This window comes from Phalacrocorax aristotelis, chromosome Z (assembly GCF_949628215.1).
Source record: "Phalacrocorax aristotelis chromosome Z, bGulAri2.1, whole genome shotgun sequence".
Taxonomy (NCBI): domain Eukaryota; kingdom Metazoa; phylum Chordata; class Aves; order Suliformes; family Phalacrocoracidae; genus Phalacrocorax; species Phalacrocorax aristotelis.
This window is the reverse complement of record NC_134311.1, coordinates 28,915,603-28,940,920: the sequence shown is the minus strand read 5'-3', so window position 1 is coordinate 28,940,920 and position 25,318 is coordinate 28,915,603. Positions and strand designations below refer to the sequence as shown.

Sequence of the window (25,318 nt, the reverse complement as noted above, 5' to 3'; positions counted from 1 at the left end):
GTATACAGAGTCCAGGATGGTGTGTCCTTAGTCTGGAAGAACTGCAGCTTGTGTTCACAGGGTGTTGGGAAGGGGGGCAAGGGGCCCTATGTGCTGGCCAGTGGTGGAAAGTAATCTGTATCCTGCAAAACCAGACACAGAAGCTGGGTTACTCTACCCATGGGACATGGGAAAGAGATTGCTCACTGATGCTGCCTTTGGGAAGAGCGGTATTTTGGTGCCCCAAAGGCAGAAATGTCACACAAGAAATTAATCATAGAATATCTCAAGCTGGAAGAGACCCATAAGGATCATCAAGTCAACTCCCTGATCCTAGCAGGACAACTTAAAACTAAATTATATGACTAAGAACGTTGTCCAGATGCTCCTTGAACTCTGGACTCTATGTGTGCTTGGACTGACTGAGACAAAGGACTTGCATGCTGTGGAGCGAATGAGAAGAGGGGAGTGTCTGGCACAACTCAGTGTTGGCCAACCTCTGCCTCTTTGGCACTGGGATCTGTTAGAAGCTGCAGAGTCTGGTCTGTTGCTCTGAGCTGTTTGTGCCAGTAAGGTCAGGCTCCTTTGAAAAACAGCCTGTCTCTTGTGGGGACTGTGGTGTTTGTTATTTAAATGGCTTGTAAGCAAAGGTCATCACAGTTGTTTTTAAAACTGCATTTGTCTTGCCTGTTTCCTGACACAGAGACACTCCTTGCACCGTGGGGCAGAATGAATGGACCACAGCTTCAGTCCCAGACTCAGTCCTGGACATCTTCTTGAAAGGCAACTGGAGCATGGAGAACCCTTCCCCATCTTGTGAGTGCAGCAATGAGAAGATCAAGAAGATGCTGCCTGTGTGCCCCCCTGGTGCAGGCGGGCTGCCACCCCCACAGGTAGGATGGTGCTCAGTGGTGCTGCTGTGAGGGGTGCTCCTGGGGAGCAGAGTGGCTGGGTGTGATTATTGCATGCAGCGCTGCACATGGTTTGTTTGACTCGGCATCTGCATTTTCTGATGGCTGTTTATCTGTGTTTTCCCTGGTGATGCCAGCGCGAGCAAGACACTGCTGACATCCTACAGAATCTGACAGGTCGCAATGTATCGGACTACCTAGTGAAAACCTATGCGCAGATCATTGGGAAAAGGTAGCTGTTGAACACACCCTCTCCCTTCCCTCCCTACTAAATGCTCTGTGGGGGATGTTGCGCAGATCAGGCAAATAAGCCTGGGCAACCCAAACTCTTTAGCAGTGGGCCAGACCCACTCAGCTCCTCAGACTGTCCTGCTCCACAGCTCAAGTGCTGTTTCTGCTTTATTGGTGATGCTGTGGCAGCTCTGAGGGGGGCGTCCTGAGCCTTGTAGACAGAGTATGGGGGAAGTCTGGGCACCAACCCAGGGATTACACTGAAGAGGAGTGGTGGGACACATGCCAGCTGTGAGAGGCTATTGCACTCTTTTCCCTGGCCATGTGCCTGCAGCACTGGTAGGTCTGTCTCTCCTCTTGTTCCACGTATTATACATTGGCTTTCTTTTCTGTCTCTACAGCTTAAAGAATAAGATCTGGGTGAATGAGTTCAGGTGAGTTGCTGTCTTTTCTCTAGCTCGTATATGTCCACTAACTCTTGAGCATGGTATTAAGCAGGACAGACCCACCCCACTTGGCAGGTTTTTTTTGTGACTCTTAACTGCCAAATGTTGAGGGAGCATGTTTGCAGATAAACTGTGACAACCCCAGAGCATGTCATGGGAAGGCATGCCTGCCTTATGCAGAGGGCAACATTGGCTTGAAAAGATTGGCAGAATCAGCTGACTGCTACTCAACCCTGGGAGGTGCTATTCTTTCAAGCAGGGAAGCAGGAAGATGTCCTGCTTTGCCTGCACTGGCAGCAGAGGATGGCTGCATTCATTGAATGGAACAGCACACTGACCACTCATAAGATGGGTATTTAACCCCAGAAATGAGTAGGAGACATCATGGCTAAGCAGAAGTGTAGGAGGATCAAAGCCATCTCTTCATGTAAGAGTGGAGACACTGGCCTTCGATACAGTGCAGGAAGAGGAGGAATCCGGGGAGGGAGGAGGAGTGGCATTTTCTGCATGTCTGTGAGTAGTCAGGCCTTAGCATCACTTTCTGTCTGAACTTTCAGGTATGGTGGCTTTTCCTTGGGAGCCAGCAGTTCCCTCATGCTTCCTCCAAGCCATGAAGTCACTGATGCCATTCAACAAGTGAAGAAGATCTTGGAGCTAGCACAGGTGAGCAGCTGTCCCCCATAAACACTAATGTCAGTGTTGTGTTGCTTGGGAGATGACTGGGAAGCCATAAAATGAGGAGCATTTTATGAGTGTGTTAGCTGTGTCTAGTAGCTTCTCCCTGTTGCCTCTGTGCTGATGCCTGGGAACAGCAGAAGGCTTGGGGACACGCTCAGGTGAGGCTTATGTAGTCCACATTGCTGCTGTGGGTTCTGCCCAATGCCAGTTGCAAGGCAGTGGGGACTACAGGCACCTCTTGAGTGTTCTGTGGCAGAACAGGGTAGGCTGTCTCAGGGAATTAACAAGCGGTTTCCATCTCCTTCAAAACCTCAGTTGAACATTCTTGTGTTGAGTCCACCTTGGCTCAGAAGAGAATTTGGGCTACTGCTTTCTTCTCAGACTGCCCGTGGGCTGCAATGTCTCTGAAGGTTGTGTGCAACTCTGGTTAATACCTTGTGCTGGGAAAAAAGCAGGCCTAAAGCTGACCTCGCTTACTGGTGGGACTGCAGAAAAGAAAGGGGAAGGAAAGTGGGGGTTTCTAGCCTTCTTACTACCTCCAGGTTGGTGGATACACTGTAGAGTGGAAAGAAAACTGTCAGAGCTCTGAAAAATGTAGTGTGACACCTGCTAGACTCCATGACATGAATAATGGTATTCTCAGAGGGGAAGTAACTGTCTCTTTGCTCTTTGCAGGGGAGTTCTGGAGATCGGTTTCTCAATAGCTTGTCAAGTTTCATGAAAGGCCTGGATACAAAGAACAATGTGAAGGTAAATTACCCAGTCCTCACTGCTGTGCCTGCTAGTTGAAACTGTGGTAGTCTAGAATTATTTTTAGTTAGCAAGTTAGCAAAGTCCCAGCAGTTTGCCTTGGACAACTGTGCAGACCAGATCTCTGTATTTGCTGGTAGAGCAAATGCAGCTTGTATTCTTGTGTGGATTTCCCCAGAATCTGTTTCTCCTATGGAGTCTAGGCCTAAGGCCCAGAAGGAATTGAGCGCTGGCTCAGTGATAGCTTCCAGCAGCCTCTTGTGGTTATTGATCAAACTGTCCCTGAGCAAACCAACTGGAAGGATGTGGAAAGGATATGCCCTCCGTAGAGGAAGGGATGTTCTGCAGGGCTCAGGAGCCTGTTAGGTAGCTAAGGTACATGGTGCCTTTCTGATGCTGATGTGATCCCTTGCAGGTGTGGTTCAACAACAAGGGCTGGCATGCCATCGCCTCCTTCCTGAATGTGATCAATAATGCCATTCTTCGGGCCAACCTGCAGCAGGGCAAAAACCCTCGAGCTTATGGGATCACTGCCTTCAATCACCCACTCAATCTCACCAAGCAACAGCTCTCTGAAGTGGCCCTGTAAGTCCTGATGTGGGCATGGGTGGGTTTAGTCTCATCAGCTGCTGATTACTGGAAGCAGGCAACATGGGAGGTGGTAGCCTCAGTAAGGGACACCCAGTGGACGCTCAGTGGCCTGTGGCATTTAGGCTTTAACACACTGGCCTTATTTTCCGTGGTCTGGGCAGGTGGCAACATGTGCTGTTGAGCACTTGCTGTTGAACAGTACTGGTGTGCAAGCTTTCTATGTCTCAGAGTCCCTGGAAGCTTCAGTTTCTAAGAATCAGTGTAATCTTCAGACCTTCTGCCACTTGGGAATTCTTGTTAGCCATATTCAGAAAGGCAGATCGCCATAAATATGGTCATTCTTTTGTCCCGAGGTGCCACTGTTTGACTAGGGACCATTGATAGATCCTGTTCAGTTTTGTCCACTGTCTCAACCTGGGGGACACAGTGATGCACAGGGCTTACTCCACTGAGGCACTGACTAGTTCACTACTACCCCAGCCAGAGTCAAGACTCAAACTGTCTGCAGATACGTCCTTCAAATCTTAGAGCAGTGTCAGATGGCAGTCAGATACCTCTGAACTTTTAAACAGCACCAAAAAAAAGACAAATCTCCAAGAACCCCAAGAAATGCATTAAATGGGAAACAAAGTGATGGTGATAAGGAAGGCAGAAAGCAGTCTATTGTGCTGAAGTTACCAACCAATCTCCAGGTTGTGGTGCTGCCCTTGACGTGCCAACGGGCTGTGTGTATTCCCTTTGTTATATGGCTGGAGAAAAATTGTGTATTTAAGACAGCCTGATGTGGTCATCCTTTACGCTGCAAAACAAGGACAACAGAAGGAGGAATGGTTTCTGCACTGTCCTGCATGAGCTGCGTCATCTCAAAGGAGCCAGCACCAGCATACAAACACTTTGATTTCTTCTTTTTTTTTTTTGTCCAGGATGACCACCTCTGTTGATGTCCTAGTCTCCATCTGTGTGATCTTTGCCATGTCCTTTGTTCCTGCCAGCTTTGTGGTCTTCCTCATCCAGGAACGTGTCAGCAAGGCTAAACACTTGCAGTTCATCAGTGGTGTGAAGCCTGTGATCTACTGGCTGGCCAACTTTGTCTGGGATATGGTAAGGGCTTTATGACTGTGCTAAACTGTCCTCTGTTCTGTGTTTGCATGGTGTCTGTGCTGAAGTGCCAAGTGCAGTTGGAGCCAGTGGGGACCACATTAATTCAGTGGGACAAGGAACACTGAACAAAGGATGGGAGGGTAACCATAAGCTCAATCATCAGCATTTATTATGTCACTTAAAAATACCTGCCCCAAAACGTTTGATTGTGTAGCCTCCTGTTCTGCTCTGTTCAAAGCTGTTCTTTTTCAATCTGTGGTGTCCAGAACCTTTGAGAGTCTATTGACTACTTCTAGAGGGGCCAAGAAGTGTAAATTCCTGTGTACTACGTTGTAGTCCACACATGTGACACTCCTAAGAGTCTCCTATTGGAAACAGCATTGGGAACACTGAAGAATGCTGAAAATCATTGGTTCAGAGCAGAAAGACACCTTTTCTTTTGTCATCTGGAAACAAATCTAAAGCTGTATTTCTCACCTTCTAGTGCAACTACATTGTTCCAGCCACGCTAGTCATCATCATCTTCATCTGCTTCCAGCAGAAGTCGTATGTGTCATCCTCCAACTTGCCTGTGCTGGCTCTCCTTCTCTTTCTCTATGGGTAAGGGATTTCTCATCAGATGGATGACTGGGAAGGCTCTTAGACTCGAAAGGTGCTTATCTGATTTTTCTGCCTTTCCTCTTGGCAGGTGGTCCATCACGCCTCTCATGTATCCAGCCTCCTTCGTGTTCAAAATCCCCAGCACAGCATATGTTGTGCTGACCAGCGTGAACCTCTTCATTGGCATCAATGGTAGCGTGGCCACCTTTGTCCTGGAGCTCTTCACCAACAACGTATGTTTCCCCAGAAGCTCCTCACTGCTTATGCTGCTACAATTTAGTTCTGTGTTGGTGGTGTGTTGCCTCTAGCAGCCAGTTCTCCAGAAAGGCTAGTCCCTGGCCTCTACACATTAGCTAGTGCAGTGGTTTACACACAGGTTCTGACAGGAATGGGTTAAGGCCCCCTCTGGCAATAATCACAAAATAGTTAAGGTGGAACTTCTCTGAGATTGTCTAGTCTAACCTCTGAGCAGGGTCAGCTAGAGCAGGTTACTCAGGGCCATCAGGTTTTGAACATTGCCAGAGATGGAGACTCCACAGTCTCTCTGGACAACCTCTTACAGTCTCAATCACCCTTAGGGTTAAAAAAAAAAAAATATTTTCATGTTTATATGGAATTTCCTTATGTTTTTCTTAAGGGGTAGTTTCTGTCTACTACAGGCTATTTCAAACACTCAAGCATTTAGTTGCCCTCAGTTTCGCCTCCTGTGGTAGATACCTCTCTAATTGTATTGGGAACTTAACACACCTCACTTCAGTTTTTCCAAAGCCAGATGCCTACTGGGGAAGGTTACTCTCATGCCTGTATGCAATACAAGATGTCTTAGCAGGCCCCATTTGACCCATACTGGTGTGAAGGGTTCCTTGTGGGACGAGTTTGAGGAGACCCTGTGGGAGTTACCTCTTCACTGTACTGCTGCCCATGGACATAAGGAGGCAGTCCTTGATGATTTTCCCTTTTTTTACAAGGCCCATTTTAGCTCAATAAAAACATGTACATGCTTGAAGATAAGTGCCTGGCAGAACAGGAACCTCTCCTCAGGCTGCTGTCAGCCCAACCCATGGGCTAAGCCAACTGGAAGACAAAAAAGGAAGAGGATTAGAGCCTGCAATATGGGCTAGGGAGGGGCTACGCACAGCCTCTGAGATAACCAGTCTATGCAATCACAACCTTCATGTCGCCTCAAGCTGTAGCCTTTCCGCATGTTACTGTTTGCAGACACTGCTTTTTAGACTGTGAGCGTTTGGAGGAATCTCTCCTTCAGTGTAGTTTGCTTGTATAAATAGCAGTATCTTGAGCAATGCAACAACACTGACTGTCCAGAGGAGCCCTGGCACTGGCTTTTGGGACACCATTTCTAATCCTTGAATTTTTGTGGGGTTGCAGTGTTGGGGGAGGGAGGGGTCAAGTCACAGCATGGGTCCCACTTGGCAGATGGTGGCTGCTTTCTGCTCAGATGGCTCACTGGCACTTGCTTTTGTCTTAACAGAAGCTGAACAACATAAATGACATACTGAAGTCTGTCTTCCTCATCTTCCCCCACTTCTGCCTGGGGCGGGGGCTCATTGACATGGTGAAAAACCAGGCCATGGCTGATGCTCTGGAGAGGTTTGGTAAGTGAAATTGTGTATCACAGGGACAGTGGCCTGAACTGAACAGGAAAAGCTGGAGTCTGCTCTGGATGAGCACCCTCCGCTTCTCTGACTTTTCAGGAACTGGAAGTTGATGATTTGCAGATTTGATCAAAGCTGGCAAGTCTCAACAGCTGTCCTCTTTTGGTTGTTACAAGGACTGAAGGGTGCCAGGAGGATAGATCCCCAGAGTTTTGAGTTACTACGGGCATTAAAGGAAAATGCGGAAAGCTAACTGTGTGGAGAGGATCATTAGGCCAAGTGTAAAGAGTAGCTGAGATTCTGGAAAGTGGTTGTTTTTTTTTTTTTTTTTTTCCTGGGGTGCAAACGCCAGGCCTGAGTCAGTCTTTCTGTGCTTCGCTAACCTTTCAGGAAGGTGGGCCAGCTCTTTTCTGGCAGACTGAATTTTCTGGGCCCAAATCCCAACTTCACTATAGTAAGAAATATACTTGCAGCCACAGCTGGCCCCTTGTGGGGGTCTATCTCTTCCCTCCTGCCACTAGCTGCTCTCCAGTTGCCCTGGTGCCCAGCTTTGTGAGCTCTGCAGGAAGAAATGCTAGCTTGCTCCCATTGCTCTGGAAAGGTGACTGCTCTGCGTCTCATTTTGGCAGGAGAAAATCGGTTCGTGTCCCCTCTGTCGTGGGAACTAGTGGGAAGGAACCTCTTTGCCATGGCAGTAGAGGGCGTTGTCTTCTTCCTCATTACAGTGCTCATCCAATACAGGTTCTTCATCAAACCCAGGTAGGTTGTCTGCTCCACTTCACCGCAAGCAGGTGGAAGTTTTCATTGATGTCCCCCATGAAGTGGGGAGAATATTAACTATGGAGGCCCTGTCATCTTTTGCTGAGGCTTTATTATGTTGCTCTCTCCAGGCCTGTCTATGCTAAGCTGCCTCCTGTGAATGATGAAGATGAGGATGTATCCAGGGAGAGACAGAGGATAATTAGTGGAGGAGGACAGAGTGACATCTTGGAAATCAAGGAGCTAACCAAGGTGACAGAAAAGTTCTGCATTGCTAAGACTTGTTGGCACAACACCATGCAGTTCACCAGAAGCCTCATTCAGAGGAATTTAGTGGGATCAAAGTGGGATTGTGTTTGGAGTGTTGAATATGTATAATTATAGTTTTAATTATGGTTCTCTTTGATATTGTCTTTCTCATTCTTTTCCTTCTGGTTTCAGATTTACAGAATGAAGCGAAAGCCAGCAGTTGATAGAATCTGTGTTGGAATCCCCCCTGGAGAGGTAAGCTAATCTGTCAAATTTATGGCTTTGCTATTGCTGCTGTATTTAAGAGCAACAGACAGTAAAGGACAGGATAAGATCAGAAACAGATGATGTTCAAATTACATCAAAGGAAACTGTAGAAGTTTAAGCAGTTTCTGATTCTGTCTCTCTCTCTGCCTTTGAAGAAGGCACAGAACTCTCAGTGTCTGAGACCAGAAGCCAGACCCTGGTACCCTCCAGGGTTTGGCACAGATACACTGTGGCGGCACTGCACCAAGGTGACACCACAGTTAGTTCATTTTCCCAGCCTAAAGATCTGTACTTAAACTCCAGAAGTTTTGGGGATTTTTCTGAAAATGCACTAAAGGCTCCCTCCAGCTGTCCTGAGGGTCAAGTTTGCTCCCTCTCATCTTGTCAGTGCTGAAAGCGGTGCAACTGAATCCTGTTCTTGGGCACACCGTGCTCATCTGCTCTTTTGTGTCCCCAGTGCTTTGGACTCCTGGGAGTAAATGGTGCTGGCAAGTCATCCACTTTTAAGATGCTAACTGGTGATACAGATGTGACAGGAGGAGAAGCTTTCCTCAAAGGAAACAGGTGAAAGACCATGCATTTTTCCTCTGCTTTGTGTCAAAGCAGGTCCTTTGCTGCTTTCTCCTCCAGCTTTCACTGCCTTTGTTCTACTTCCAGCAAGTCTAAACTCTGCCCCATTTTTCCCTTTTTCAACTCCTGGCATCTGTTTCAGCCGTTTGAGTCTGGTAAAGTACTTCGGCAGCTTAGGAAAATTTATTTAGTCTGGTAGTCACTCCTGAATACCTGCCCTCTCATGTTTAAATGTCATATTTAAAAAAAGAAGGGGGGACAGGGAGAAAGAAGAGAAGAATATGGCCAAGACGGGCTTTTAGGATCCTGTATTGTTGCTAGTTCAGTGATTCCAGAACCACTGTTGCACTTTCCTGCTTTTAACGCCTAAAATAGCAGCCAGTACTGTGACGTCCTAACAAAGATTTTTTTTTCCTTTACAGTATCTTGTCCAACATCCAAGAAGTCCATCAGAACATGGGCTACTGCCCACAGTTCGATGCTGTTAATGAACTGCTGACAGGGCGAGAGCACTTGGAGTTCTTTGCGCTCCTGAGAGGTGTTCCAGAGAAAGAAGTCTGCAAGGTAAACATGGTGCTGTAGGACCTGCCCCTGTGACCAGATGTTCCTGCTTGCATGCACCATCCTTGCAACACATGCAATGCCATGATGTGAAGCTGCTGCAGATAATGTATGGTGAAATCTGCCCCTTTTTCTTCCAGGGCAAACCAAAGTTGCTGTAGTTTTTCAGTGCTGCCTAGAAAGTTGTGCTAAATGGAAGGGCAGATTCTTTGGATTCTGCATTCTCATAGTGGATGGACTTTTCCACTGAATTACTTCTTTCCTTTAAGAGTTTAAGGGCTGTGGAGCTGCAGGTCATACAGAACCTCACTGGCTGTCCAGAGTTTATTCTTCAAAGCCCCAGGGAGCAAGCACTAGGCAGCTTAACAGAAGCCTCATACTGGCTGTTACATCTTTCTGATAGATCATGCTGCATCATTAATGTGCTGCTATTTCAGCATTCAGTCATTGGGTTACACTAACAGCCTTTAGGTAACTAATGACAGCTGCCAACACCATACAGTCACCTTCTCAGTGCTGTTTTCTTGAGTTAACAGCAGTTTTCACTGTATGTGTCCCGGGAGCTGCAGAACAGGAACTGCTGTAAGTAGGAATCTGTACCCAGTGCATTGGATAGGGCAAGAGCTGGTGCCTAGGGTATGTCCAGGTACTCTCTTTGAGAGTAGTGATGATGGGTGAAAACTGCAGGCTCCATCGAAAGTTGCTGGCAAGTTCCTCTGTGTGATATTCCCACCAGGCCCATGTGAAAAGGGATGCAGTTCTGGCTATGGTCTGAGTAGCAGCTGAATTTCTTCTCCCTAATTCTCTTTAGACCCCAGGGCAACAACAATGCCTACCTATTGGCATCAGTAGTAATACTCCTGAATAGCAAACCAGATCCCCCCCATCTGTCTGAAAGGCTAAGATGCACCACGGTGGGATTGCTGTGTGTCAGTAGTGACCATGTCCCTGCTGCAAGCCCACAGCAACTGGAAAGCTAGCTAAAGCCGGTGCTGCAAAGAGCACTACACGGGTGGTTAACATGGCTCGACGGACGCTGAACTCATGCTCATTGGCCAATAAGCTGCAGCTGTTTGATTTTCTGGCCTCCCAGGGACAAGGTTGCATATGTCCTGATCTAGAGGTGAACAGCATGTTCCAAAACCCCGTATCCCTGCCGCATTAGATCCACCGAGGAGTGGCCCTTCTCAGAAATGTTTTTAAAGCCAAAGCACATAAGGAAAACATCATTGTGTAGATGGTGCTGTGCTTGATTCAAGATGCTGCTGTGCTGTCTCTTGTAGGTTGGCGAGTGGGCAATTCGGAAACTGGGACTTGTGAAATACGGCGAAAAATATGCTGGGAATTACAGTGGAGGGAACAGGCGCAAGCTCTCCACAGCGATTGCCCTCATTGGAGGGCCACCTGTGGTGTTCCTGGTAAGTCTGCAACCTTTGCTTATTAATGCTTTCCTTGGAAAACAGAAAAATCAGCTTCAAATGAAGACTAGGTATTTCCTGGCCAACTAATGTTTAAATACATCAAATTAATGTTTAAATACATCATTAGTCACTTAAAAATGAGCAAAGAGCACACAGAAATAAAGATTCCCTATGTAAATGTAGGTGCAAGCTATAATTTGCCTCCAAGCTTCTATTTCTGAAAAATCACTGAGGAAGTGGGGGTCTCGAACATGATCCCAAACTGCCAGCTGTGTAGTAACTTCACCACCTCAGTACTCCTGGAAAGATTCTGTACCTACAAAAAATAAGTCGTCTTGTTGGACATAAGCAAATCTTACTGTGCAGGAGAATCAGTCCTATGTTTTTAATTATTCAGTGAAAATTGGAAATATTTTGGGATTCTTTACATTAGAATTGAGGACAAACCTTAGGATTACCAAAGTTGATAGTGCTGGAGGAAGTTAATGCTTTATTTAAATGAGCTAATTGACTTTAACTTCTATTAGAACTGGATATTTCAACATATTGTAATTGCAGTATAAGCAGTACTACTCGGATCTGAAAAAGGTGTTTGCTAACTTAAAATTTGGAGTATAAATCACACCCTCATTTTGGAAGATGAGTCAAACTTCCTTATTTTCAGCTTTTTCTGTATGCAAAATTGGAATGGACAGGTCACCTCAGAGATGAGGTATTTGTCAGTAGAATGTAACAGACTAACCTGTTTTTTGTATGTTTTGCAGGATGAGCCAACAACAGGGATGGATCCCAAAGCACGTCGTTTCTTGTGGAACTGTGCTCTGAGTGTAATCAAAGAGGGGAGATCAGTGGTGCTCACATCTCACAGGCAAGTAGCAGCCCAATTGTACGATACCCTGGCTTTTGCATCTACCAGGGCTGGATGCTAACTTTTTGCTTGGCTGCCTAGCCCTTCACTGCTGCTTGTAGTGCTAATGATGTTACTTCTGCCTACAGCATGGAAGAATGTGAAGCCCTATGCACTCGAATGGCGATAATGGTCAATGGGCGATTCAGGTGTCTGGGCAGCGTCCAGCATCTAAAGAACAGGTAGCTATTTCCTTTTCACTTACAGCACAGAGCTGTCTGCATTTTGATGGCAATAACAGTCAGACTTAATTCCTTCTGCAGCATTCCCATTGCTATTCTGGCTGTAGGAAATGCTGCTGGATTTTAAGCTGCAATTCTATTTCAATGGCACTTAACTCGTGTTGTCCCTCTTGTTCATAGGTTTGGAGATGGCTACACCATAGTGGTGAGAATTGCAGGGGCAAATCCCGACCTGAAGCCTGTTGAGGAGTTCTTTGGGCATGCCTTCCCTGGAAGTGTCTTGAAGGAAAAGCATCGGAATATGCTGCAGTACCAGCTTCCCTCTTCACCATCTTCCCTGGCTAAAATATTCAGTATTCTCTCTCAGAACAAAAAGAGACTCCACATAGAAGACTACTCCGTTTCTCAGACCACACTTGACCAAGTAAGTTCTTAGTAGCCTGTCTGCCAAAAGCTGCTTTGAGCAAAAGTAGGAATAAATCCACCAATTTACTGGACCTGTCTTCTTAAGGGCATTTCAGCAGAGTACTGAATCCCAGGACTAGTACAGGAAGCCCAGTCTATAAAAAGCCCTGAATTAATGAAAATCCAGGGTGATGTGTGACAAGACCTCTTTTTCTTGTAGGTATTTGTAAATTTCGCTAAGGACCAAAGTGATGACGACCACACTAAGGACCTGTCATTGCACAAAAACCAGACTGTGGTAGACATTGCAATCCTTAATTCCTTCCTGCAAGATGAGAAGGTAAAAGAAAGTTGTGTGTGAGACAATTTCAGCAAAGAAATGATGAGCAGAATGCGAACTTCCTTTTCCTGGGATTAGGATACTCCCAAAGAAGCTAGAGGAAGAGAAACTGGACACTGTACTGATAACCATTCAATGCAATGCAAATCAATGCAACAAAAACAAAATTCCTTTACAGGGGCAGTGCCTCGTGGAGTCGTCTTGTACTGTTCTCAAGTGAAAGACTTGAACTTAGCTCATTACAGTATAACTCTGACGCTGTGGTAAAGCACCCACCAGATGCTGTGGGCTTTCACAGACATACTGTATCTTGTCCTGTGCAGTATGTTTTTACTAGGGTTGCAGAAATAGTTTATTGAGGAATCATGGCCAGTGGCTAATTTATAGATATTTTAGACATGCACGTTGTAGTCTTTAAAACAATCATGTCAGGAGTGGGAATTTCCTGGTGCTACATCCATTGCTGGCAATGAAAGCACCAAGACAGTCAGTGGCAAGGAAAATCACCACCAGTGTTGTAGCCTGAGGTTGTGAGAACTTACCTGACCAGCTGCTTTTCCTAGAGTGGTATAGGTCAGTGGGTGGCAAATCTGGGGCCACAGAGCAGTGCTGTGCAGATGGGATGGCAAGAGACGGGCCATCATATCCATTCATCTCTATCAGGAAGTGGTGATATGCAGAACTGTGAACCCTGCAAATGCACAGGATCATCCCACCAGCATCACAACCAATAACCTACTCTGACTAGGTGTTTGTGTAGTTAAGTACTCTCCTGCTCCGTCGAGGTACTGCAGCAGCTGCATGAACACCTAGTAGGAGGAAGTGGGTGAGAAAGCAGACTTAAGGTTTGGACCACAGCAGCAAACTCAGTAGTTGTACAAGCTGCTAATGCCGAGAGCAAATTCTAAATCTTGAGAGGTCACTGAGATACGTAACATCTGCTCCTTAACCCCTGCTTTGCACCAGAAAGGTACCCATCATCTGAAGTTATTGCTTAGCACAAGCCTGTTGCTGTTTCTGGCTTTGCCAGATAAAACTAGAAGTGAGATGTAGATTTTTTTTTTAAACAGTATTATTTATGACTTTAAATAGGTAGGTAGCATAATTAGGGATTGAAAGTGCTTTCAGTTGATCTTTGTAGCCATAGTATTTCTTTACATTACGCCTGCAATGCTATGCTCTCATTCTGTCCATTCAGCGAAAGCCACATTCGAGTTCCAGACCAAGTTCCAGACTCTAGCAATCAGCCACTATCTGCAATTACTGCAAGTTGTTCACCTAAAATTTTCCCGCTTGGAAACTGGTATAACATGAGATTAATGTGTAAGTTTCTGCTTCTGTTGTGCAGTGTAGTTTCAGTCATTAGGTGATCCCTAACTAGAGAATACACCCTCATTATACATGTGACAAACTGCTTCAGTAAAAATCCCCTTCAAGAATAAAACTGTAGTGCTACAGTTACATTGGTGAATAATTTCTAAAGTTCTACAAAGCCAAACAATGTTGGAGGGGATATTACACATTAAGAGCAACCAATTTTTGGTCACATTGTACAGCAGTTGTGGGAGATTATACACTTCGGGGCCCCTCTGTCTTGCTTTCAGATTCAGAAGTAGGTTCAGTAATGTGGTTTGAACCCAAGTGCAGTTCCTGGGCTGTTCCTGTATGTCATGCCTCCACCTTAAATACCTGTACAGGTTCTGCACTAGTTCTTGATGCTACTCTGCCGTGAATCAGTCACAGACCATTCTCTTCTGCACACGCCCATAGCAGCCCAACAAACAGTGAGAGGCTGGCATGAGCCTGAAGAAGGTTGCGTATTTCCGGGTGTACAGTGCAACTCTGACCAATTCAGCATTTTTAATACACAAACAGTTAAAATATTTAGCACAAGTTCCCAGTCCCTGCTGTGTCCTGCCTTGGGATAAAGTAAGAGCTTACTACATGCTCTGCTGAAGTGCCTTTTTCATACTTTTTTTTTTAAAATCTGTGTAACACATTGCTAAGGGGATTGAGAAAGGAGTGTAATGGGGATTGGTATACCTCACTTAAAACATGCTTTGTAATTACCTTTATGGCATCATCACCCTATGGGGATGAGTTAAAGGGTGATGAATATATCAGACTTCCAGGTGCAGAAAAATTACTAAACAGCTGAGCTACAGCCATGACTTCTTTGTAACAGGCTGCAGGTATGTTACAGTATCAGTGAAACAAACAGCATGTATTGAAGGCTTACCACTGCTAAAAATCACTATTACAAATCAGCATTAAGTCACCAAAGTGAAGGGCTTAAGTTTTGCACTGCACCGAACTAGTGCATGCAGAACTAGAACAACTTCTGGGAGGATTCACATTTGGTCCTTTAAAGGGCTGTGGTTTGCTCTTTGTAACTGGGCATGAAAATGATAAAGTCAGCAGGAAACAGGTCACATCATAATACTCTTTCCTTAGCCCTCCAAAAAGAGATTCTTGATTCCTATTGCCTTGTGACTGTCTGCTCATCCAGAGTCTGCTACCTGTGACAAAATGTTAAACACGGATATTAACTGTACTATCTTACAGCTCTAATCTGTCTTGTTTGTACTGAACAGACAGCATAATGCAACTCTCACATGAAGATTTTGTCATAGAGTAAGTTCAGACAGCCACTAATTACTCAAGTGTGTGTTGGGGAAAAATCACTCGAGTCACGTACAGTACATGAACCACTCTTGAAAATAAAACTGCACTGAGGTGTTAACTTATTTTAAATTTTATTACCGTTGACATGTTGCATCCCTCTTTGTAGTACATTTGTATTTCAGTAAGTTGTATTGTCCCCATGGTTAAACTACCACTTTGCGCTTATCCTTCCCTCCTGAATAACAGTTGGTCCTTCATTCCAAGCACTTTATGCTATCTGTAATGGGATCTATTTTTGCACTGGAATATCTGTTAACTTTGCAAAAATCTAGAGAGATTTCACAACTGAAATGTCTAAGTTAAATCCTTAAATGGACACTTTCATTAAAAGCAAAAAAAGTATATATATTTGTATCTGCTAATAATTATGTGAAGTATTAAAAGGCACTCTAATTGCCTTGTGTTAAGTAAAAAATAAAGCTGTTATGGCACCATTGGTCTGCAAAGTGTTTTTTGCATATGTTCTTTTGAGGAGTGCTGCTAGCAGTTCTTGTTTGCCCAGTTTTGTTGTGGTGTGAACTTCGGTTGATAATGTACAAGCAAGTTCCAGTATCTCTACAAAGTAGCATGGGGCACATACTATTTTCAGGGAAGTGAGGTGGTGCAAGATTTGAAAGGCAAGTGCTACTTCAAGCTTCTAAAGCTAGGAAATAAAGTCTCCAGCAAATCCTGAAAAAAGCGATCAGTGTAACTGTCAAGTCCAGCTGCAAAGCATAACAGACTTAACTGGATGTTTAAATCCCAAGTTGGGTACCTGCCTCCGAATCTTTCTATTAGAGATGTGGCAAGTTGTTAACTATGGATAATCATTCCCCCTCTTTGCTAAAATATACCTGTTTTCACTGACAAAGCAAAATGTTATGTTTGAGTATAAAGAATCTGAAATACCCTAAACTTAGCTAATCCTTAGTTAATATCAAATTAAAGGAAGATCACTCAAGTGAATACTAGGTTGATTCTGAACAGCAATTTGCAAATGAAAGCAGAATAATGGTCCAATTGCTCAAAGGAAAACTGATTTTAAAGTGTTGACTTCTACTGCCTCTAGTCCCACTGCCAGCCAATTAAGTTCCAGAATCCAACCAATTCTTGAAGTTACACTCATCACGAAAATTCATCCTGAGATAAGAAGCCAATTAAAATTTCCTGAGTTTTCTGTTTTAATCTAGCATATAGCTGCTGCTCTGGGTAACATGCTTGATTTATCAGCCTCTTGTCAGAAAACAAGAAACTTTGGAATAAAGCACACCTCTAACATCCTGCGTATTCTTTCCTTGCAATGCTGGGCACAAGGAAAATAGTTTTGCTAAAAAATATTATACTGTTTTTAGTATACCTTTCTATTGAAATTTAAAAAAAACCAATAAAACAGTGTAATTCTTGCATTCATGTGGGGGGGAAAAAAACCCATTATTAATTCCCTGTCCCATTTTTCTGCCCATGTTTTTGTTATCAAAAGTCCTCCTTTGAGTTAACTTGCTAGTGATAGTTTATTAGCCACTTATACCTTGAAAAGTGAATTAGTAAAATAGAAAACAGCAGTCTCTGACATAGTGCTTGTTCGACTCCGAAAGCACTAAAAAATGGCTCTGTTTGAGGGAGGAGAGTATAAGGACTTGGGTGTACTCACCTGTTAAACTTCCTTACTACAGCAGCTGCATCCCACCCCTGGACCTTGGACATAAGCATAATTGCCTACAGCTGGTTTTCTTTGTGCTTTCCATAAGATCTTGATGCACTTTACAGAAGCAATTACCATCATTAGGTGAACTGCACAAAGGTGCTTCAGTAGAGATGTGAAAGCAGTTGCTCTTTGCAGGTCAGTGATTAACCTGTGGAAAAGCCTCCCAAGTGTTCTGCCAGTTAGTGACCTTTAAATTGCAGAAGAGGGTGCTCTGTACCACTTTACACAAAAAGCAAGTTTGCCTTCTCAGCCCATGTGCCCTCTCGCCTGCTGCTATTCACTCTAGCTTATGGCCTCTAAAGCAACTATTACCAAGCCTGTCCTGAAAGCTGTACTTAAAAAAGGGGGTTTATGATTTCACAGTTTAAAAAGAGTAAGAGCTTGAGCTGTAAACACTAAAAATTCATTCTTCATCCAAATTTATTTTGCTTTTAAGAGTCCGGCAACATGTACTTCAAAGCATGTAAGCATGTGTCGCTCAGCTGAGTTTGATGACACAGTTGAAAAAGAAGGGCTAATCTAATGTCAGCCCCCTAATCAAATAATAATTAAGGCAAAGCATTATGTGTGTAATTCACAGTCTTAAGGAAGTGTTTACTGAACAGCAAAGGAAAGAGCTGAAGTGAACTGTAACAAGATAGCGAGTAAATGTCTTCTTCAGGCAGAGTTCATGAGGACCCTCTACCTGCACAGCTTCGCCGCAGCACCTACTAGGGGGAATTCCAGCCACACTGATGTTTTACATGACTGAGAATTAATACAAAGAATCACAAGGAGAAGTGTGACCCAGAATATAACTGTGTAACAGCTATGTGGGGGCATTCCTTCTTAAACCAGTATGCAATAGCCAAGATGGGATAATCACAAGAGTCACTGAAATATGTTATGATACCAGCCCTGAGCTGTAACACTGGAAACGAGCACTTCACTTACTAGGTTTGATAAGTTTGATCTAGCTATGAAGAAGATCATTAAGAACTGAGGGGTTGAAATAGAAGATGGGTGAAGTGTGGTTCATGATGTAAGTGATACAGCTCGCGTTCTTTTTCCTGGGGATGTAGAATAGCACTTCCATGTTGTCCATTCTGCCATCAGTTACATCCTCCAGAAGAAGGTTACTTCAGCGGCGAGCATGGCAGAGGAATCAGGAGCACATTTTGCTGGGACTCCAAGAATCTGACGCTGTCCCGCACTGAAATTAAATGCATAGTTAATTAAGACAGTAATCCAATGAGACATAGTACTTCTCTCAGCAAGCATGCAGGTAACAACACTAGTGAGTTCTCAGTATCCATCAGCTCTTACCAGCTGCTACCACTCTGGCATCTTCATGGGCACTGTGCCTTCCTGCTGCCCGATGATCTGGGCTCTCGTTCCACCAGATCACGTGGACTGAGAAAGTACAAATAAAGTCAGCTGAATACTGTTATGCTCTAATACAACATGTACTGTAAGTCCTAGCAGTCTGCCTTCACCCGTTAGAAGCCTTGCAGTTAGCAGAAACAATTCCCCACACAAGTGGTGCGATAAGCCTTTGCTGAGCCTTTAAAAGGTTTGACTCTCTAACATCAGATCTGAGAGTCTTTCTGAAAAAGATAGCACCTGGCTTAAGCCTATAACCCAATACACAAAGCTGGGTTCAAGGACTGTTTACAGGACTTTGGTGAGCCACACCAGCGTTTTCATCAAGCAGGCCAATCCTGATCCAGGACAAGGGCTTGCCCCACTCCCTCTGCCCCTTCCCATGCCACAGTCTGTATCAGAAACTGAGTAGTACCTGTGTTCAGTAATCCATACTCTGTGTGGAAAACACCAATGAGCTTTGTGTACCCTGTGTTGATGTGAGCATTGATCGCAGCTTGAAACGCTTCACCCCACAAAGCTGGCCCACCAGGCTTCATCTGGAAAGTAACCCATTCGTACATTCCTGGAAGAAAAGGCAAAGATTACTTCAAGGAAGGAAATACAAATTAATATGCCAGTTCTCAAACAGTGTGTCAGGGCCATGATGTACTTCTTGTGAAACCAGTAATGCAACCGATATCCTGAAGAAAATGGAATTTTTTGCATTTTTCTGCTAAGCCATAACAATGAACCGTGTGAGCCGGGCAAAAGAGAATTTGAGGTCAGAGAAGGGAATTGAGAGCACTTGTTTTATGACTATATCCTTGAGGAGAGCTGAGAGACTAATTAAAGCAAACGTCCTGCCTCAGAAGATGCTGAGAATGGGGTGATAAAGTGCATAGCCATGGAGAACAACTAAGTGGGATGTTGATAAGTACTAAAACAAAGTATCCTTTAGGTGAACTATCCTCATTATAACACTAAAAATCACGGCCACAGGCCAGGAAACCCCCCACCCCTACCCACCTCAAATAAGCCCTTACTCTGAGCATGCATGGTAAATTAAAAAGTGAACTGTACCTTTAAGTTGAAGCATGAACAAAATTAACCAATTATTAGCTGCGGGGTATGAATATTAGCTGCCACTGACACAGTTAACTGTATAAATGCCTTGTAGTGTCTCAGTGCGGGGTGCTAGCTCTGTGGGTTACCACCTAGGACTCATCTTTGTGCAAAACTGAGTTAAATAAAATACCTCTGTTCTGTGTGTAGCTTGGCGTTTTGCACACAGGGTGAAAAAACCCGCTTTTTTTGGATAGCACAACTGCCTGTCATTTGGTGTCAGCAGAACATGAAACTGCCACTTCATCTCAGCATGCACAACATCTCACAGCATCTAGGGACTCCCAAAAGCACAGTACATGCAGGCAGCTCGCTAACTGGAGCTAGTTCAAGTGCAAATGTAAGCACCAGGACCCTGAAGAACAGAGGGCTTTCCACAAAGACCAACTTAGCAATTTTCAGTGTTGCCTGGAACTCTAGGGAGATTCAGACTACTCTGCAGAAATCACAAGTACTCATACATGTTTGTGGGATTTGGATGGCTGATTGAACAATGCAAGGTGGCCTTTTCTAAGACTGGTGCTGTTTTCTGGCATTGAAGGGGTTTATGACTTTAAAACCCCTTTGACACCTGGCAACTGGTCACAGCAAGAGCTGCAGGCATAACCAACAGACCAGGACTAGCTTAGCATCTCTGCTCTGCCAGTCTCCCTTGTTTGTAGACAAATGGCATGAGTTGCTGAAAAACTCCAGTCCTGCGACAAGACACGTTATCCATCTCCTTTCTGTTTGGGTAGTTAGTTACTCTAGAGCACAACTGCTGACACTCCAACAGAAAGCTAGACACTTGCCATACAGGAATCTCTGTCTGGTTTCATTCTCCAGCAATGGGCTGGAGATAAACTAAAATGGGAACAAAGTGTTTAAAAGGTCAGCTCCCCTGTTTTAAAAACAAACCAGCCGGCTTTCAAATTAAATTATAACAGCATAAAATTCAGAACCACAGGGAAATGAAGGACAAAGATTACTGCACATATGCGCATGCTGAGGGTTAAAGCAAGGCCTGTTTGACGTCAATCCATGCAACAAAGTCTGCAAACATTCATAAATTGGTGAACAATCAATACTATTAACACCACAGAATTGCTACAGAGAGGATTAAAGTATATCAGGACACATATGATTGTTACAAAGTATGCTTGCCTTGCATGTATCTTTAAAAAGTAGGGATTATTTTTGTTTGTTTGTTTGTTTGTTTGTTTTTCTTAAAACTATTACCAGAATGAAACAGTAACATCAAAGCAAACTGACAGAAGAGAAAAACCTCTGTGACAGAGAACATTGTCTGAAGTGTCTCCAGGAAATGCCCTCTCACTGACAGATGGACAAAGCAAGGCCAGGATGACTGCTCTGACCACTATTACCGTGTTGCCATTTTGCCTGATCATTTAAGCAATTCACACACCTCTTCACAAGCTTAACATTACTGATGCACGTTAGTTTAAAATCCTTTGTAAAATCTTTGTCCCTCATCTGTGTTATGTCACCTTTCTCACATGGGTGTATGTACATGCACTTGTTACATAAAAGGTTATAAAACTGTGAAATACCTGGTTTAAACTTTAAGCCATTTTTCCTTAGTCCATCAGCATCAGTAACTTTAATCAACAAAAGAGAAAATAAGCTCACCCCCCTCTTTTGGAGGCTTCCCAAGCTGACACCAGGGCACCAGATAAGCAACCTCAGAGTGCTGCTTTTCTATCAGGTGGAGAGCTGGGGAGATGAATTTTCCCTGCCAGTCTTTGTCATTGGCTAATGCATGCCGGACTGCTGTTCTGTGGGCAAAATTATCTGTAAGAAAAGGGAAAAAAAGGGGAAAAAAACCATGAAAAATTGCACTTAAGGTCACATGGGACTCAATCAAAAATGCATAATTACACGGAGGCAAGCTTGAAACTAGTATTCTTAAACAGCACATTAGCTCAAATCAGGTGTGGTAAGTTTTCTTTAAATTCTGCAAAAACGTTTGCTTTAGCTCTCAGTTTTAAATGGTTTCAAGCCAAACCAAATTTTCAAATAAAGGTTATAAAACCATTAAAATATATTAAGCAATGTTACTGTTAAGAAACGTTCATATATGGCATCCACAGGGACTACTGGATGTGGCAACAGCTACCACAGATAAGGAGGTTCCACAAAAGCACGATGGAGAAGGAAGTGAAGTGGAAAAGAAAATGCAGAAGGCAAATTGGCCCACCAAGAGAAAATTAAGAAAAGGATAAATTTTGGCATATATAAAAATGACATTAAAATTACAAGTGTAGAAGTAATGTTTGTTCAGCTACATAAAAAGTTATTAAGTGCCCAAAATCTAAACATGTTCTTCTTTTTTTTTTAATTAAAAACAAATTAACTGGATTAAAGAGTGTCTGAATTTCAACTAGTTAAGCTGCAGTGGCATCTTAAGCAGTATATTTACACAGACAGCTTTCAATAATACAAGAGAAAAATACAGCATCTGAGAATGGGAAGAACCTTGATACGTATCAGTATATTGGGACCAAGAGAAAAATATACTAATTAGTTTTAAGTACTAAAAAGGTACAAGCAGGCATCTGATGAATCCAGGAGAAAAGGATGTTGTACCTTACACATGTAGACACCATTAGGAATCAAATAAAAATTGTAGGTTTTTCCTCAGTTTTCAAAATTTCTCACAGATAACTAATTTATTTTTCTTTTTAGAGAAAGAACAAGGCTAGAAAGTTCTGAGAAGCAGGACAATTTATTAACCATAAATGCCTGTAAACTCATAATATTCCCGTCAACAGATGGCTGGTCCCTTCACCCCTCCAGGTCAAAGGGGTGACTCTATTCTAAACAGGTACTGTGAACATGCTCGTTTCAGTGAGCAGGCCGAAGACTTCAGAAACAAAATTCTCTGTCTCAGCATACAGCTATACCCTGCCCTGCAGCAGGTGTACAAAGAAATGATACCGGTGTGCCTTTCCACCTCTCCGTAACCCAAGTATCCAGTCCCCTTGGTCTCCACAAAAAGCACAGCCAGCACACCTAGTTTCTCACGTCGTTAGCTTTTCTTGGCTCTCCAGCACCTTCCAGGTCAGTACTGACTCCAGACACACAAAAAGTTGATTATACTGCAAGAAGCCTGCTGCTACCAAGGCCTAAGCAGCAGCGAAACACTTTGTGAGCCTGGGAAGTCAGGTCTGGCGGAGTGGCTTCCCACCTCAGCACAGTCCCGCTGCAGAAGGCGTTTAAGCGTGCAGACTGTGTGCTCGTTTGTTCTAGGGGAGTGACTGTTACACTGAACTAAAATTGGAGAACAATCATACATGCATATAAACGTACACAGACTGCATATCGGTTGCCTGCGCTTACATGTATTATCTGATTAAGGAAGTGTCAACCTTTTTTCCATCCATTTTGTAATTCTGAAGATATTTGGGGTCCAGGAACTGGCCCTAAATTACAAATACTTACCATGAACACTCTGCCACAGTTCCTCTAGCACACCTGTTGTGAGCAGAGACCGCTGTCTAGGAACAGTTGGAAGGCTCTTAACCCTACAGGTCAAAATTGTTCTGACAGGCTCTGAAGCATTCTCTTCAGTAACCAGTACAGGAACAAATTTTTTTTGACACTTTCTTCCAGTGAGAGCAACAAATAAAAGCCAGGTAAGCATTCTCCTCGCCTTCTTGCCTAGAAGACAGGGAGCACAGAGAGAGCCGTGCAGTGCAAAGGGATGCTGAGCCTACCGTACTTCCAAACGTGGACAAATTTATTCATTGCTCCCAGCTCCGCAGACCAGAATCCCACCAGCTCCGAGTGAGCTGTGCGAAGGTGAAGGTACTTGTTGACCATTTCCACAAACTCTTTCACCTTCGATGGCTTAATATCATATGTGCGAATTTCGTAGAAAATGCTGTTATTTTGTCTGGGCCCTGTAGCAAGGGATGCGAGTACCTGAGAGAAAATGTTAAGAAAAATAACTAAAACAAATTCTTGAGCCAGAAAACCACCTTCTGTCTAATTTCTAGACTTCTTTTAAAACAGTGAGATGATATAGATGTGATTTTTTTACTGGGGGCTGGGAGAGGGAGTACTTCATGATCTCCACTAAAAAAGTATCTTGTGACTTTTTTCTTTGGAAATAGTTCCCATGCGCATTATTTGCTACAGCTCCTCTTGGCAGTGCAACAGACCGCAATGTGTCTTTTGTCACACTCAACTGCTTAATTATTACCTCCTAACAAAGCAGGATTTTCCTTTCCTATTACCCCTGCCTCAAGAAGCCGGCAGCAGGATGCAAAAAGTCGGGGCAATAAAGAGTTGGCTAAACACAGCATTAAAAGGGTAGGGTGCTGATGCCACGGAAGCAGAGGCACCATCAACATCTGCCGGTGCTGCCCTTATCTGACCAACTCACGCTACTGCAATCTGTCTTCTAATTACAGTCTTATGTCAGTATTAGCATATTACATCTTGTTGGCAAAAGGAAAGGCTGATTCCTTCTAGCACAAGATTGCTAAAGTCTGCATCCTTGCCCTCCATTGATTGCTTCCCAAAGGCTGGCCAAGACCTGTTTTTCTATTCATACAACATAAAACCCTTCAGAAGACCCAGAATATGCTTACTTTTGCAATGGCCTCAATAGCCTGGAACATGCTACTTGCCTCTCAAAGAAAACTCAAAAAAATTAAGACTGAACCAAACCTTTGGCCTTTGCCAATATTTGCATGGAGGTGGCCGCAGGATGGATGCTGTACCTGACGCATTTCTCGAGCATGTGAACTGTAGTGCTCAAGCCACACAGTACAGACGGCCGAGACCAGACGTCCTGACTCCCGATGACCTCTGGAGCTTTATGCATCTAGTTTTGGCCACCGTGTGTCATGGCTCCTTTTAGCATTGACAGTTTCTAAATCCCCATGGGATCCTGAACGAACAGGAATCCTGCACTTACGGTGAACAATCATGACAGCAGTCGCTGGTCAGCGACCCTACCGATGCTGAATTTCTGCAGGAAAAGGGAGACCTAGGTGCTTTCTGCCGTTCAAGCAAATACGGGACCGCTGCCAGGCCACCTCTCCCGGCCAAAGAGTGCGTCACACGACTCCGGAGAAGACCCAGGTCCCACCCTCAGCACGAGCCGTTCCCGCCCTTGCAAACAGGCCCGTTAAAGACCATGTCGCGATGACGACATCCCCAGCCCTGGAAGGCACCGCCCCACCGCTGGCGCAAACCCCGCCCCCGGCTCAAACCCCGCCCCCCCGCCGACCAAACCCCGCCCTCCGCCGCACCCCACGAGCCCCCTCCCCGCCGGCGCCGCCCCCGGCGCCCCCGCAGCGCCCCGGCCGGTACCTGCGGGCCGGCCCAGGCCCGGGCCCGGGCCAGGCGGGCGGCGGCGGCGACGAGCGGCCGGCGGAGCGTCTCCGGGGTCAGCATGGCGGGCGGCAGGCCGGGCGGAAGCTGAACGCGGCGGAGCGCCCTCGGCGGCGCGGGAGGGCGGGCGTACGGACGGCCCTGGGGCGGGGCGGGGCGGGGCGGTGGCCCCTCCCCCCTCGGGGCCCCGCTCCGTGGGTCAGCAGCGAGCGGTGGGGTTTGGTTGATGGGCTTTATTCCGCCGGAGTGGGGCGGGCGGACGGACGGACGGACGGACGGCTGAGGAGAAATGCTCGCTCAGGTCACCAGCGCCTGAAATGTGGTGTCTCTGCCTCTGCCTGGGCGCCCGAATGCAGTAACAAAGCATCCTGCTTGCCCGGGGAGACCCGGGGCGCCTTGTCCCCCACAGGGTGCCGCGGGGCAGGCCGCTCAGGAAACCACCCGCCCTCCAGGACCTGAGGATCAAACTTCAAATTGTACGGGCAGAAGCCCTCCGCCCGCAGTCCCCCTCCGGAAGAAAGCTTTTTCCAATGGCTTTTTTCTGTGGCATCCTTTTGGGTAAACGGGAGCTTTGTGCTA

The 25,318-nt window shown here is 45.1% G+C and overlaps 2 protein-coding genes across 7 annotated transcripts in view; one reads left to right on the top strand and one right to left on the bottom strand.

The window, feature by feature from the left end:
* ABCA1 (ATP binding cassette subfamily A member 1) overlaps window positions 1-15,680 on the top strand; it is a 94,433-nt gene extending 78,753 nt beyond the window's left edge. For all 6 annotated transcript variants that reach the window (XM_075078644.1, XM_075078643.1, XM_075078639.1 and 3 more), the window contains 20 exons: window positions 683-872; window positions 1,028-1,122; window positions 1,523-1,555; window positions 2,125-2,230; window positions 2,921-2,995; window positions 3,411-3,580; window positions 4,510-4,687; window positions 5,172-5,287; window positions 5,376-5,520; window positions 6,777-6,900; window positions 7,530-7,659; window positions 7,791-7,911; window positions 8,101-8,163; window positions 8,633-8,739; window positions 9,168-9,309; window positions 10,590-10,724; window positions 11,492-11,595; window positions 11,724-11,816; window positions 11,997-12,240; window positions 12,442-15,680. In XM_075078644.1, coding sequence (XP_074934745.1) covers window positions 683-872; window positions 1,028-1,122; window positions 1,523-1,555; window positions 2,125-2,230; window positions 2,921-2,995; window positions 3,411-3,580; window positions 4,510-4,687; window positions 5,172-5,287; window positions 5,376-5,520; window positions 6,777-6,900; window positions 7,530-7,659; window positions 7,791-7,911; window positions 8,101-8,163; window positions 8,633-8,739; window positions 9,168-9,309; window positions 10,590-10,724; window positions 11,492-11,595; window positions 11,724-11,816; window positions 11,997-12,240; window positions 12,442-12,582 — 2,512 coding nt within the window. In that variant the 3' untranslated portion in view covers window positions 12,583-15,680. The remainder of the gene's footprint in view (window positions 1-682; window positions 873-1,027; window positions 1,123-1,522; window positions 1,556-2,124; window positions 2,231-2,920; window positions 2,996-3,410; window positions 3,581-4,509; window positions 4,688-5,171; window positions 5,288-5,375; window positions 5,521-6,776; window positions 6,901-7,529; window positions 7,660-7,790; window positions 7,912-8,100; window positions 8,164-8,632; window positions 8,740-9,167; window positions 9,310-10,589; window positions 10,725-11,491; window positions 11,596-11,723; window positions 11,817-11,996; window positions 12,241-12,441) is intronic.
* A 1,652-nt stretch (window positions 15,681-17,332) lies between these two features.
* Window positions 17,333-24,891, bottom strand: NIPSNAP3A (nipsnap homolog 3A). Its single transcript, XM_075078648.1, has 6 exons — window positions 24,719-24,891; window positions 23,113-23,320; window positions 21,026-21,187; window positions 18,708-18,857; window positions 18,236-18,322; window positions 17,333-18,122 (listed from the first exon to the last, which is right to left on the bottom strand). Exons 1-6 carry the CDS (start codon window positions 24,800-24,802, stop codon window positions 18,046-18,048), a joined length of 768 nt encoding a protein of 255 aa, XP_074934749.1. The 5' UTR covers window positions 24,803-24,891; the 3' UTR covers window positions 17,333-18,045.
* Window positions 24,892-25,318: the final 427 nt, after the last annotated feature.

Coding starts and splice junctions, on each gene's coding strand:
- NIPSNAP3A (XM_075078648.1), bottom strand. CDS start 24,802: ATGCTGACCCCGGAGACGCTCCGCCGGCCGCTCGTCGCCGCCGCCGCC. Junction 23,321..24,718: donor GGGCCTGGGCCGGCCCGCAG/GTACCGGCCGGG, acceptor ATTTTCTCTCAG/GTACTCGCATCCCTTGCTAC. Junction 18,858..21,025: donor GAAGCCTCCAAAAGAGGGGG/GTGAGCTTATTT, acceptor CTTTTCTTCCAG/GAATGTACGAATGGGTTACT.